General features: G+C 35.2%; 1 protein-coding gene across 2 annotated transcripts in view; it reads right to left on the bottom strand.

The window, feature by feature from the left end:
• CTNNA3 (catenin alpha 3) overlaps window positions 1-14,407 on the bottom strand; it is a 1,497,017-nt gene that overhangs the window by 569,903 nt on the left and 912,707 nt on the right. For both annotated transcript variants that reach the window (XM_028513307.2, XM_036026898.1), the window contains exon 10: window positions 8,917-9,009. In XM_028513307.2, the coding sequence (XP_028369108.1) occupies window positions 8,917-9,009 (93 nt within the window). The remainder of the gene's footprint in view (window positions 1-8,916; window positions 9,010-14,407) is intronic.

Genomic DNA, 14,407 nt, shown 5'->3' with positions numbered 1-14,407 from the left:
AGAATCTGAATAGACAGACTATGCCTACTGAAATTGACCAGTAATCCAAAAACTCCCAACAACAACAAAAAAGTCCTGTACTGGATGGCTTCACAGGTGAGTTTTACCAAACATTCTTAGATGAATTAACCTCTCCTTCTCAAACTATTTCAAAAAATTCAAGACAAGGGAAGACTCTCAAGCTCATTTTATAAGGCCAGCAATATCCTAATTTGAAAACCATAGAGACATTACAAAAAAAAGAAAATTAGCCGGCAAGATGGAGGCATAGGTGGATACACTGTATCTCCACGCACAACCAAGATTAGAACAACAACAGTTTAGAGGCAGAATAACACCCAGAACTGATAGAGAATTTATCTGAATGGAAGTCAGATAGCCAAGAAGTTAAAGCAGACCCATTCATCCAGATCGGTAGGAGGGGCGGAGAGGAGCAGCTGGGCGCAGGTCAAGACACATGGAGAACAGGGAGAACTGGGTGCATCAAGCAACCGGGAGCACGTTAGGCATCTGGGGTGCACAAGATCGCAGCAGGTGGACCGTGAGTACGCAAGTGGCAGCTGGCAGACCCAGTGAGGCAGCAATTGTGGACCAGGGCAGAGCGTGCAGGATCCCAGGGAAGGGACTGAGGTCCCAGGAGAATGGAACTACCACCCTTGTTCCCTCCTGCCCCCTCCCCGGCCCCGCCCCCACATACAATGTCACAATCAAGCGACTGGGGTGTCCAGCCCCAGTGAACACCTAAGGCTCTGCCCCTCACCATAACAAGAGCAACCAGACCAAAAAAAAAAAAAAAAGAGAGAGAGAGAGAGAGATGGCTCAAACGGAAGTACATATCAATACCCCAGGACTCATCCTTTTAAGTGACTAAGAGATAGCTAACCTATCAGATGCAGAGTTCAAAACACTGGTGATCAGGAAGCTCACAGAATTGATGACTTTGGTCACAAATTAGATGAAAAAATGCAGGTTACCATAAAAGAGATGAAGGAAAATGCATAGGGAACCAACAGTGATGGGAAGGAAACTGGGACTCAAAACAATAGAGTGGACCAGAAGGAAGAAAGAAACAACCAAACAGGAAAGAATGAAGAAATAAGAATTCAAAAAAATGAGAAGCTTAGGAACCTCCAGGACATCTTTAAACGTTCCAACATCCGAATTATAGGGGTACCAGAAGGGGAAGAGGTAGAGCAACAGATTGAAAACATATCTGAACAAATAATAAAGGAGAACTTCCCCATTCTGGCAAAGGTAATAGACTTCCAGGAAATCCAGAAAGCTCAGAGAGTCCCAAAGAAGTTGGACCCAAGAAGAAACACACTAAGGCACATCATAATTACATTAGCCAAGATTAAAATAAAGGAGAGAATCCTAGAAGCAGCAAGAGATAAGGGGACAGTCACCTACAAAGGAGTTCCCATCAGACTGTCAGCTGATTTCTCAAAAGAGATCTTACAGGCAAGAAGGGGCTGGAAAGTAGTATTCCAAGTCATAAAAGACAAGGACCTATATCCCAGATTACTCTATCCAGCAAAGCTTTCATTTAGAATGGAAGGGCAGATAAAGTGCTTCTCAGATAAGGTCAAGTTAAAGGAGTTCATCATCACCAAGCCCTTATTTTATGAAATTTTAAAGAGACTTATCTAAGAAAAGAAGATAAAGAAAAAACATGTATAGTAAAAGGACAGCAAACTCACAGTTATTAACAACCACACCTAAAGCAAAACCAAAAGAAACTAAGCAAACAACTAGAACAGGAATGGAACCACAGAAATGGAGATCACATGGAGGGTTAGCAACAGGGGAGTGGGAGGAGGAGAGAGGGGAAAAAGTTACAGAGAATAAGTAGCATAGATTGTAGGTTGAAAATAGATAGGGTTAGGGTAAGAATAGTATGGGAAATATAGAAGCTAAAGAACTTATAAGTGTGACACATGGACATGACTAAAGGGGGGATATGGGTGGGAGAGGGTGTACAGGGTTTAGGGGAGTGAAGGGGGGAAATGGGACAACTGTAATAGCATAATCAATAAAATATATATAAAAAAAGAAAAAAAGAAAATTAAAGGTCAATATCCCTAATGAACATAGACACTAAAATCCTCAACAAAATATTAGCAAATATAATATAGAAATGCATCAAAAAATGATACATCATGATCTTGTGGTATTTATTCTGGGAATGCAAGGTTGGTACAACTTTCATAAATCAGTAAATGTGATTCACCACATAAACAAAATGAAGGATAAACCACATGATCATATCAATAGATGCAGAAAAAGTTATTGAAAAAATTCAGCACCCTTCTGTGATAAAAACTCTCAGCAAAGTGAGAATAGAAGCAATATGTGTAAACATAATAAAGGCCATATATGACAAACCCACTGCCAGCATCATACTCAACTGGCAAAAACTACAAGCCTCTGCCTTAAGTTTGGGAACAAGACAGGATGTCCACTTTCACCTGTCTTATTCAACATAGTACTGCAATTCCTAGCCACAGCAGACAAAAGGAAGAAATAAAGGCACCCATATTGGAAAGGAAGAAGTACAACTGTCTTCATATGCAAATGACATGATACAGTACACAAAGAACCCCAAAAATTCCACCAAAAAACTACTGGGACTGATAAATGAATTCAGTAAACTAGTACATACATAATTAATATCCAGAAATCAGTTGCATTTTTATATGTCAATAATATACTAACAGAAAGAGAAATTAAGAAAACAATGCCATTTATGATTGCTCTGAAAATTATAAAATACCTAGGAAGAAAACCTAATCAAGGATGTAAAAAAACTGTACGCAGAAAAATTATAAGACACTGCAGAAAGGAATTGAAGAAGATACAAATAAGTGGAAGTGCATATCGTGTTCATGGATAAAAGAATTAACATCATTAAAATGTCCATACTACCCGAAGTAATCTAGAGATTTGATACAATTCTTATCAGGATTCCAATGACATATTTCACAGAACTAAGACAAATATTTCAAAAATTTATATGGAACCACAAACAGCCCCATATAGCAACAGCGATCCTGAGAAAGGCAAACAAAGTTGGAGGGATCATGCTACTCATTATCAACCTATAGTACAAGGCCATAATAACCAAAACAGCATGGTACTGGCATACAAAGAGACACATGGATCAGTGGAACAGAATAGAGATCCAGAAATAAACCCACACCTTTATAGTCAATAACATTTGAGAGAGGAATCAAGCATGTACAGTGGGCTAAAAATACTGTATTTAATAAAGGTGCTGAGAATATTGGACATATTCATGAATAAAAATGAATCTAGACCACCATCTTACATGACTCACAAGAATAAATTCAAAATTGATTAGAGGCTTAAATGTTAGACCCCAAACAATAAAAGTCCTAGTAGAAAACATAAACAGCAAAATCCCTGACATGGCTCATAGAAATATCTTATCTGACATATCTCCCCAGGCAAGGGAAACAAAAGAAAAAATAGACAAATGGGACTACATCAAACTAAAAAGTTTTTGCACGGCAAAGAAGACCATCAACAAAATAAAAAGACAACCCACAGAATGGGAGAACATATTTGCCAATACAACTGGTACAGTGTTAATAACCCAAATTTATAAAGAACTTACAGAACACAACACCAAAAAAATCAAATACCCCAATTAAAAAATGGGCAAAGAATAGACACTTCTGAAGATATACTTCTCCAAAGAGGACATACAAATGGCCAATAGGCACATGAAAAGATGCTCAACATCACTAATCATCAAAGAAATACAAACTAATACCACGAGATATGACCTCATACCTGTCAGAATAGCTATTATCAATAAATCGACAAACAAGTGTTGGTTAGGATGCATAGAAAAAGGAACCCAGGGAGCCCTCATGCAATGTTGGTGGGAATGTAGACTGGTGCGGTCACTGTGAAAACCAGTATGGAGATACCTCAAAAAATTAAAAATGAAACTGCATTTTCACCCAGTGGTTCCACTTCTGGGAATATATCCAAAGGAACCCAAATCACTAATTCAAAAGAACATAAGCTCTCCTATGTTCATCGCAGCATTATTTACAATCGCCAAGATATGGAAGCAGCCCAAGTGCCCATCAGTAAATGAGTGGATAAAACAACTATGGAATATTTACACAATGGAATATTACTTGGCCATAAAATAGAAGAAAGTTTTACCCTTAGGATAGATGGGTGGACTTGGAGAACATTATGCCAAGTGTAATAAGCCAGTCAGAGAAAGACAAACACTGTCTGATTTCAGTCATATGTGGAATCTAATGAACAAACTGAACTAACAAGCAAAACAGAGACACTCATAGATAGAGAGCAGTATGACAGCTAGGGCAAAGGGAGGGTAGCAGTGGAGGGATTAGGCAAAAAAGAAAATGGACTCTTAGACGACAGTGTGGTAATTGCCGGGGGGCAGGGGGCTATAAGGGGATTAAATGATAATGGGAAAAATACTATAAATAGAATGATAAATTTTAAAGCAATAAAATCTGCACATTAAACACTTCAAAAAACTCTCATGAGGGCCTTTTTAAAACTTTTATATGACTACATACACATATGGCTCTATTAATCTCATTTTCCAAAGTATATGTTATAATATACATATTCATCTGAAATTTGCCTTTTTCCTTTATCTTAGATATGTTCCATGCTAAAACATAACATTGAGCCAACTTACTCCCAGCAGACATTTAGGTTGACTTAGCTTTTGTTATTACAGTTAAAGCTGCATAAAAACCTTGCTTATAGACTGTTGTGCATATATATGTACATGCACATCTGTGCAACACAGGTCTGGAGATGGAATTAGTACACCTAAATACATGTGCATACCTTATTTCAATATACATATCATAAGATTAGACCTTACACAACTGTGTGTGCACACACATACACACAATGGAGTACACTCCAGACATACAAATTCTGAAATCCAGGCTGCACTGTATAAAAGTTATACAGTGTTTAAAATGATTTTCAATTATAGAGAATATTGAAAATACTTTTTAGAACTTATTCTTTTATTAAAAATTTTAAATCCTGTTCATTTTTATGACAGCCATACCATACTCTTCATTCATATTGAAATTACAATCAACTAAAACCTGCAAGCTTTTTGGAGGGTAAATTTTTGTTAAGCCATATTTCTTCCATTCTGTATCTTTGAAATTTGTTTTAGAGTGCTTTATGTGGTCATCAGTATCCAGATGAAATATAGTTAGTATATTTCACCTGGATATTGAGATTTAGTCTATATTCTAGAATACCCAAATTGTTGTGACTGGATTCTTTTGGCTAATGTGTTTCCTTTATCCTCTTACTTTTCACTAAAAATTTTAACAATGTTATTCTATAATTTTATCAGATCACTAGTAAACACTGAAATGAACTAGGTCACGAGCAGATCATTGCAGCCCACCAATAGTGGGCTCATCATTGGCTAGCAACTATAATCTGTCATTTTAAGAATTTTTTCACTAGTTACAATTCAAACTAATTATACTGTGTTTTTATGTTGTCAAAAAGAAGACACACAATGTTAGGAAAAGCATTATAAAGATGTTGCCAAAAAGCCTTGCAGCGTTCTATGAATAGAATAATTTATTATTCTAAAATCCCTGTCATTCATTTATATTTTGGACAAAAATTTGTTGAACATCCAATATATGCTGCATTTCTGCTAGACCCAGAAGATATAAGTGGTGAATTAGGAAGACTAAATCATTGCCTTCCTGACCGTTATGTTTGAGTGTGGAAAATATACAATAAAAAGTAACAAAATAATATAAAATATAACTACAGGTTGTGATAGAGACTCTAAAAGAAATAAATCTGGTGACATAATATGATACAGCTGCAGGAGTGATTTAAGTAGATTGATCTCAGAGAAGATGGTGTTTGAGCGGAGTCCTCACAAATTGAACATAACGGGAACTGTCTACATGGCCATAAGGGAAAAGAGCATGGGGAAGCTGCCAAGTTTCCCGCAGGTGGGAAGGCGTTCATTGTGCACTGGAAACAGAAAAACCAATGTGCAGAGATCTAATGATTAAAAAGAAAAGTAACATGGAGTGGGGCTGGAAGTTAGACATTAGGAACATATAAGAATCTCATTCAGCCATAAAAATGTTGCATTTTACTGTAAAAAGCTAAGAAAAGCAATTAGTATGATAAACATTTTTATAATTTTACTTTGGCTTTTATATAGAAAGTAGGTTAGAGAGATGAATATAAACATGGATACTATATCAGATGATATTTCTGTGGCTCAAGATAGAGGTGATGGTGCCCTAAGCTAAGGTGTTGACAGACAAGTATATAGACTCAAGATAAATATTTTTGATGCAATTGATAGGACTTGCTAATGGATTAGTTAGAAAAAAATAACCATTAGCTATCATTAGAATATAAGCTTCATAAGAGCAAGCATTTTTGTTTGCTGCTTGTTTTCTTTATAAATTTCTCCAGACACATAAATAGTATTTAGCACATGCTGTATGTTCAGTAAACATTTACTGAGCAAGTAAAGGAGATTCTTCCCAGGTTTTTCCCCAGAGCAGCATGATGGATGCCATGCCATCAGTAAAATCGGTGAGATTGAAGAAGCAGCAAAATGAGAGGGGGAAGGAATCACCAGAGGTCCATTTTTTCTTTCTAGTATTTAGATGTCCTCTAGATATCAAAGTGGAATTTTCAAGGGGAAAACTAGATATTTAAGCTGGTCATTAGGAAGAGGCCTAGCTGAAGGAGAAAAATTTGGAAGCCATCAGCATGTAGCTATGGAATTTATTTTAGTAAAGAACATAGAACTAAGGAATTCCTGAAGGACAAAAAAGAGGTCTGTTTGTGAAAATTCATATAGCATATTTATTAATGAAAAGGTTCAACATCTTAAAGAATATTGAATATCTAATATCTAAAATTTAAAGCATCTGAGAATTTTCTATATATATTTTAACATGTATTTTTATTGAAATTGACAAGTTGATATTAAAAAGTTATATGAAAGAGCAAAACAAAAATAATAACAATAATTTAAAGAAAAAAACAAGGTAAGCCAATTTGCCTAAAATATATTAAAATTAGTATAAAACCTTAAGACACTGTACTGCTACAGGAGTAAAGGAATCGACCAGTGAAACAGAATACTGAGCTCAGAAACATATATATTAAAACATATTTCATTTATCTATCATTTATATTTACATGTGAAATAATAGTAAAACATTACACACATTTGATATGTATTAGGTGTATAATATGTTATATAAAGCATGTAGATATATGTGTATATTATGTATAGTATGTGAATATGTGTGTACACAGATATATATATATAAACCAATGGGAAATTTGTAAAGCATGTATGTGGACATGTGTGACAATGGCAGCATTTTACATAAACTGGGAACAAATCAAATATTTAATACATGGTTATGGCCCAATGATTAATATTCTAAAAATAAAATAAAATAGATCCCTATCCCAACAAAAACAAATTTCAGAAGAAATAAAGATGTAAATGTTTTAAGCTGTTTAAAAATATGGAAATTATACATTTTTGTCAGAAGAATTTCTGAACAAGGCACCAACCAATGGACATGTGGCAAAGGGTAGGTACTCAGCAAGTATTTATTAAAAGATTAAAAGTGGATCCTATATTTTCATTAAAGTTCTTAAAATTCTCTATGATTGAAATATTATTTTTAAAGTTAGAAGGAAAGCCATAGTCAACAGAAGATATTTTTAACAAACCCAGGCAATGCAATAAAAATATTTTGAAAAACAGCTAAAAGTTGGCAAAAGGTTTAGGTGATTCACAGTATTAGAAAGCCAGATGATTGATAAACATTTGAAAAAAAACTGTTCTCCTTTTAATCAGAGAATTATAAAGGAAACCCAATGATATTCATTTAATACTATTCAAATTCAAAAAGACATTTTCAAACATGACAGCATCAAGTGCTGGTCACTATGTGGAGAAAAGCCATCTCTCACATGCTGTTGAGGGGAGCATTAGTGATCCAGCCCCCTTAGAGACCTCACTGTAGTGTTCTGTTCCCTGGAGCACCTCAGGGGAAACTGACATCAGTTGGGAGATCTCAGCTGAAGGTCATCCAGATTCCACTTCTGCAGCAAGTTTTTACTTGTTAATCAATAATAAGTCCAAAGAAACAGTCTCTCTTACTATTTCCTTAGTATTCTTAGAGATGACATTGTCAGCAAGGCAAATCAAGGGTTTAACACATACTGGACTTTTAGTAAAATGAGCATCTCAGCAGATGTCCAAAGACTTGAAGTCTAATCATTATCATATGTCACATCTTTATAACCTGTGTGGTCTCTTTTAGGAAGTAATCAACCATATTATTTCTTGCTTTTCCTAGCACAAGGGGATCAAGATTTCCCTTATGTGTATCTTGATTCATGGCTTCAAGATTACTAGTCGTCTAGAAACAGTTCCCTAAAGATGTGTTTCTCTTCACATTTCAAAAAAATAAATGCAGACAGGAAAATATTTCTTGGCTTTTTTGAAACCTGTGCCTTCTTTTGATAAAACGGGCAAAAATTTCATTTCTTTAGTTCTACTTGAAGTTGAAAAATAGGTAATGACTAAAAACAAGTAAAAATTGTTGGACAAAGCACTGCTTTCATTTCAAACTATACCTTCCTCTCACAAGACTCTAATACGGGCCCTTAGGGAGTGTTATAAGAACCATGTGCTTAATAAAGAACTAGGTGCTTAGTAAAGAATAAACCATATTCTTCTGTGTTTAAAATAAATATCTAAATATCTTTCTATGTGTATAAAAGTCTGAAGCATTGTATACAATTTTTATAGCTAGTTTAGTGAAAGACCCAGTAACTTAGTCATCATACCTGTGGACACAAAGTTTCCAAGTGATTGGCTGCAATTTTGACGATTTTAATCCCATCTTCATTTGTTGACATGGAACAAGCAAGATTGGCCACCTTAAAAACAATCCAAAATAATGAAAATTATTTCAGATTATCAAGGAAATGCAGAAACATTTGTTATCCTACACAAGCACATGTACACGCAGGTTGAAAGTCTCAGTAATGAACAACAGCATTCTCATAGATGCCGGTGGTATCCATTTGATAAAAGTATTCAGAGAATCTATTGAAACAAATAACAACAAAGGGCCCTATAAAATTGTTTAAAACAAAAGGAATGACTGGTAACTGAATCAGTAAACCCTATACGATCTCATGGTATCAACATCTAATCCGCAATAAGATGTTAAGTATTACAGTTTCTTATGGGACTGAAAAAATGTATCTCTGAATTGAATGCTAATAAGTTCTTGGAGTCTCATAGGACTGTGGTTTATTTTAAGTTTGTAATTGGTTTATTATTTCCCAGCGGTTCATTATGCCTACTTAAGTTGAATTAAGAATCACTGCATCTTCATTTATGTTTTATTCAGCATCAAATATACTATAAAGCTGGACAAATACAAGATAATTAAATCTTCTTCTTGTTCTTGATTTTCCGGTACAACTTCCTGGGCACTGGTTGACATTAGCAGTCTGTTTGATTCAAGCATTCGAGACACTTGAACTCCTTTATACGTTATTGCTTTTGAAACTTCCATTCTTCCAGTGAAATGGATGCTCTTTTAAATAATTACTTTATGCCCATTACCTAAGTTCAATATTTACAAATACTTTATACCATGAAAGAGCCAGGAGAAAGAGTACAGGATTCTTTTCTTTGTCTTTCACCCTCACGTAACCAACATTCCTCTTGGTAGCAGGTGAGTAGCTGTGTACAGAGGTAGTGTTTCCCAGATCTACAAAATACATCATTGTCTTTATCACCACAAGAAGTTTGTTGTTCTATCATTTTTCTCACACACCTAAAATGTCTTTGCTAATTATTGTCTACTTTAATACACCATAGTTTGTACTGCTCAAATCCAAAATACATTTAGCTACAGAGAAACCACACGCCAGCTGCATGCAGTGGGAGCACACAGCAGATGCATCTCTGGATCAGCATTGAAAAACGTCACAAAATGGACTTACAGTTTTTGTTTAGATGTCAACAGTGAACCAACTGCTTGGTTTCCATTTACATATAATGAAATAACAGCCATACATTATTTAACTGTGAATAGTGAAGGGCATTGTTCACTTTATTAATGTACATGGGAATGACTTACTTGAAAAGGTCTTTTGTTGACTTGAAGGTCACAATGCCTCAACTTTTATATCTGACATATAATTAGCTCATTTGTGAATTATTTGAAAAGGGCAGCAGTTTCTGTGTCTCTCTCCCCACCCCACATCTTATTCACAGACAGTGAAATTCAGCAGCCTAATTGCTTTAATATACCTATGATAATTTGCACTGCATTTGCAGAAAATATCTGTCCATGAATGTGAGCACTAAGTAAAAAAAAAAATCATCGGTGCAATCTTTTGGTCAAATTAGAAGGATGCTGGTTAATCCTAAATTTTAAAATTACAAAAAGGTGCCCCGTATAGCTACTTTTTTACTTCACTTATTTATTTTTAATGTGCCATCTCTCTCTCTCTCTCTAGCCCCATTTAAAAATTGACATCTCCTTCTGGACATTTCTTGGTCACTGTGCTTATTCTGCAGCAATCCAGTGACCAGTGCAACAGGGAAATCATCCTAAACACAAAGTTTCTCTTCGTATTAGCAGACTTCACTTTTTAAATGTAAATAAAATTTTATTTTTATCATTTTCACTTATTTATTTTTGGTTTTCCACTACAGTCGTCCCCATTTTCCCCACACCACTCTCCCCCACCCCACCCACCCCCACCTCCCACACTCAATCCTACCCCCCCATTGGCTTTATTCCTATCATTAATTATCTGTACATAGTTTTAAAAAATAGTATTGCAAGGTTTACATAGAACAATAGCAATCTCTTACATCATGAAACAACAGCCCTAAATCCTATTCTTCAGGGTCAATCATTTCCCACTTTTCCAGTTATTCTGATTATTTGCCTCTATATTTCCATAAGTTATGCTTATACCAGTATGTGGGATTTTTAATTTTGTCATCTATTATCATTCCAAATTATTTATTTATTATTTATCAGGTTGTAAATGAAAGTTAAATGGCTCTAATGTCAGCATCATTGTTGCTTGGATGTTCCATCACTTGTGTTCAAAAACTATCTTTTCCTTTTTCTTTGAATAAATTTAACAGCAAAGCAAAGCTGAACTGAATTCAAATTGTTGTTAACTTCATGTACATCTGGCCAGAAAAGGAACACTGAAGCAGGATTTCTGCCTCTGTTGTTGGATCTCTTTGTATTTTTTTTTCTTTTTCTTATTATTTTATTTTTTGATTACAGCTTTCATTCAATATTATTTTGTGTTAATTTCAGGTGTACAGCACTGCAGATAGACATTCATATAGGTCACAAAGTGTTCCCTCTGATGGTCCAAGTGCCTACCTGGCATTATGGGTAGTTATTACATATTGTTAACTATATTTTCTATGGCAGATTTAAGTTTTAAAAAACTCAATTGAAAATACTGCATGACTAAATTAATGATCATGTTAATACTGTCTTCTTTTATTCAGACATACCTGAACTTTTCTTTGCAAGAATTGTTCTATGTCAGGTAAACTTTCTAGATAAATCAAGAAGTATTATTTCCAGATTAAGTAACATGGAGTTTTAGTGATACTTTACACAAATTCAAACTCACAAAAGAGCTATATTATGTGACGAAACAAAGAAAAAAATGTGATAGAAATAAAATCTCTTCACATTTCTAATTTCAGTGATTTGTGACATATTTTCCAAAGTCACATCAATGTGTAAATGAAAGCCAAGTTTCCTCCAATAATAATTATTCCTAAATTTTGTGGGGCTCTTTGGCAGCATGAAGGCAATTCCCTACTCATCAAAGAAAGAAACATGCACATGAAATATTTCATAAAACAGTTTGAGATATTGGGACACCTTTTGTATATCTAACTTTGACAATGTTTCAAAGCCCGTGTAAAGCTTCTGTATCTAAGGGATCTATGTGGACAGTTTCTGCCCAGTTAGGGGAATCCTGGCATGAGGAGGCTTTGGAGATAAACAGACATGGGTTGGAATGCAATTCTCATAATTCATAGGCTTTCTGACTATGTGCAAGATGTGACCTCCTCCAAGCCTGTTTTGTCACCTGGATCATATGTGTGAGCATGTGTACCTCACTGGGGTGCGTTGGGGATTAAAAGAGACAGTGTAGGGAGATGGCCTGAGAGCTGGCAGCCCTGATGTCGGGTATGACTCTCCTTTCAGCTCATCCATATCTCTGCTAATTGGGTTGGAAAAGAGCATTCATTCCCTAAAGAGGTTTTTTAATTACAATCTTAGAAGCATAAAGAAATTTAACAAAATGTATAATCCTAGAGTCACAAACTCAAATGTTTTTAGAACACATGCAGGGAATACAAACTAGAGTCTGGATGTGACTCCATGGTTGGGATGGAGTGGTGGGGCCCCATGAGAGTGTGTGCCCTACCTAGGAAAAACTCACTGTCTTGACCAAACTAATAGTCTGTTGGCTGCCGTTAGGTCATAGGTCACCAGTTTGTGACCTATGACTAATTTCTGGACTTTTCTGTTGTACAGATAGGGGGAAAAAAGCCAAACAAAGAGAAGAAACATACTCAGTCCAATCTGTGATGGGGAAACTATTAACCAGGAAAATGTCTGTGCTCTTTATGCCACCATGAATTAAGTGTCCATATGCCAGTACCAGACTGTTTTGAGTACTGTGGCCTTGTAGTATAGTTTGATATCAGAGATTGTGATCCCTCCTACTTTGCTCTTCTTTCTCAAAATTTCTGTGGCTATTCAGGGTCATTTATGGTTCCATATAAATTTTTGAAATGTTTGTTCTATATCTGTGAAATATTTCATTGTTATTTTAATAGAAATTGTGTTGAATCTATAAATTACTTTGGGTATTATGGGCATTTTGATGATATTAATTCTTCAAATCCATGAACATGGTACATGTTTCCATTTGTTTGTATCTTCTTTAATTTCCTTCTTCAGTGTTACGTAGTTTTCTGAGTGTAGGTCTTTTACTTCCTTGGTTAGGTTTATTCCTAGGTAATTTATTTTTCTTGTTGCTATATCAAATAACCGTAAACATTGAAATAAAGCACAACTGACAGTAACCAGAGGGGAGGTGGGTGGGGATAACAGGGGGAATGTAGTGGGTGGGTCATCGAGGAACATCTATAAAGGATACAGGAACAAGCCAAATCAGGGTAGGATCAAGGGTGCAAGATGAGGATGGCTGGGGTGGAGGGGAGAGGTGGGGGGAAAATGGAGACAACTGTACTTGAACAACAATAAAAATATTTTTAAAAAGAAATGTGTGAAAGAAAGAAAATGATTTTTCATTTCTTTCTTTTAGATTACTTGATTGAGAAGAGTTTACTTTTTGTTTTCTTATATGTTAGCTTTTTGTTTATACTGGGGTTTTTTTTGTATAGTGTTTGTGGTTATCAGATAAAACATATAACCTTGATTCATTGAAATCAACAATAACAATTAATTAGTTATTTGACACTAATAAAAAATAAAGTGTTAACAAATGTACCTGCACTGAAATGACTGACCAGACTTTTTACTGATGTGGAGCCACATATTTAGCCAGAAGCAGAGTCTAAATTATCCTAAATAAATAAAACCAAAGGCATTAAGATAAATTCACAATTATGTTTAAAAACAAGACTAGAACATAATGTTTTGTCATTTTTATACAAGATTAAACTATATCATAAAATATGGGAGTGGGAAAAAGTAGGCTTACACCTATTTGTATGGGAAAACACATGCAGCTATGATTATAATAATACAAGAATAAACTCTGTTCTGCATATTGGCAACTATGATATGTTGATTTTTCTATCAGCACCCTTCTCATGAGCCTCTTTTCCTGTCACCAGTTCTTCTGCCCTTTAATATGTATGTCCTTTCTAGACCCTTTAAACTTGAAGAAATTCACTGTCCTATTTGATCTATGAAAAAAAGTTGTAAGCAATAATTCCTGAATGAATTTACTATTACTATCATCCTGTTGACATTTTTCCTCCTTTTCCTGGTTCCTAGTTCAAGTTTTGTATGCCAGTTTTATATGTGCTTGCCATCCTTTCACTTGGCATAGAACATGGTATCATTCATTCCCTAACTTAGGGTCTCAAGTGAGAAATTCTTTGCTCTAGAACTTGGCCTTGTAGAATCCTGCCAAGTAGGCTAGTCTGTCCCTCACTCTCCATCAGATCATGCAGGTGGCCATAACTTACCCAAAAGAAGGACTAAATAATGGTAGAGCCAAAGAAAGT

The sequence above is a fragment of the Phyllostomus discolor genome, chromosome 5, assembly GCF_004126475.2.
Source record: "Phyllostomus discolor isolate MPI-MPIP mPhyDis1 chromosome 5, mPhyDis1.pri.v3, whole genome shotgun sequence".
In the NCBI taxonomy this organism is placed as follows: Eukaryota; Metazoa; Chordata; class Mammalia; order Chiroptera; family Phyllostomidae; genus Phyllostomus; species Phyllostomus discolor.
The sequence above is the reverse complement of the archived record's forward strand: the minus strand, read 5'-3'. Positions and strand labels throughout refer to the sequence as shown.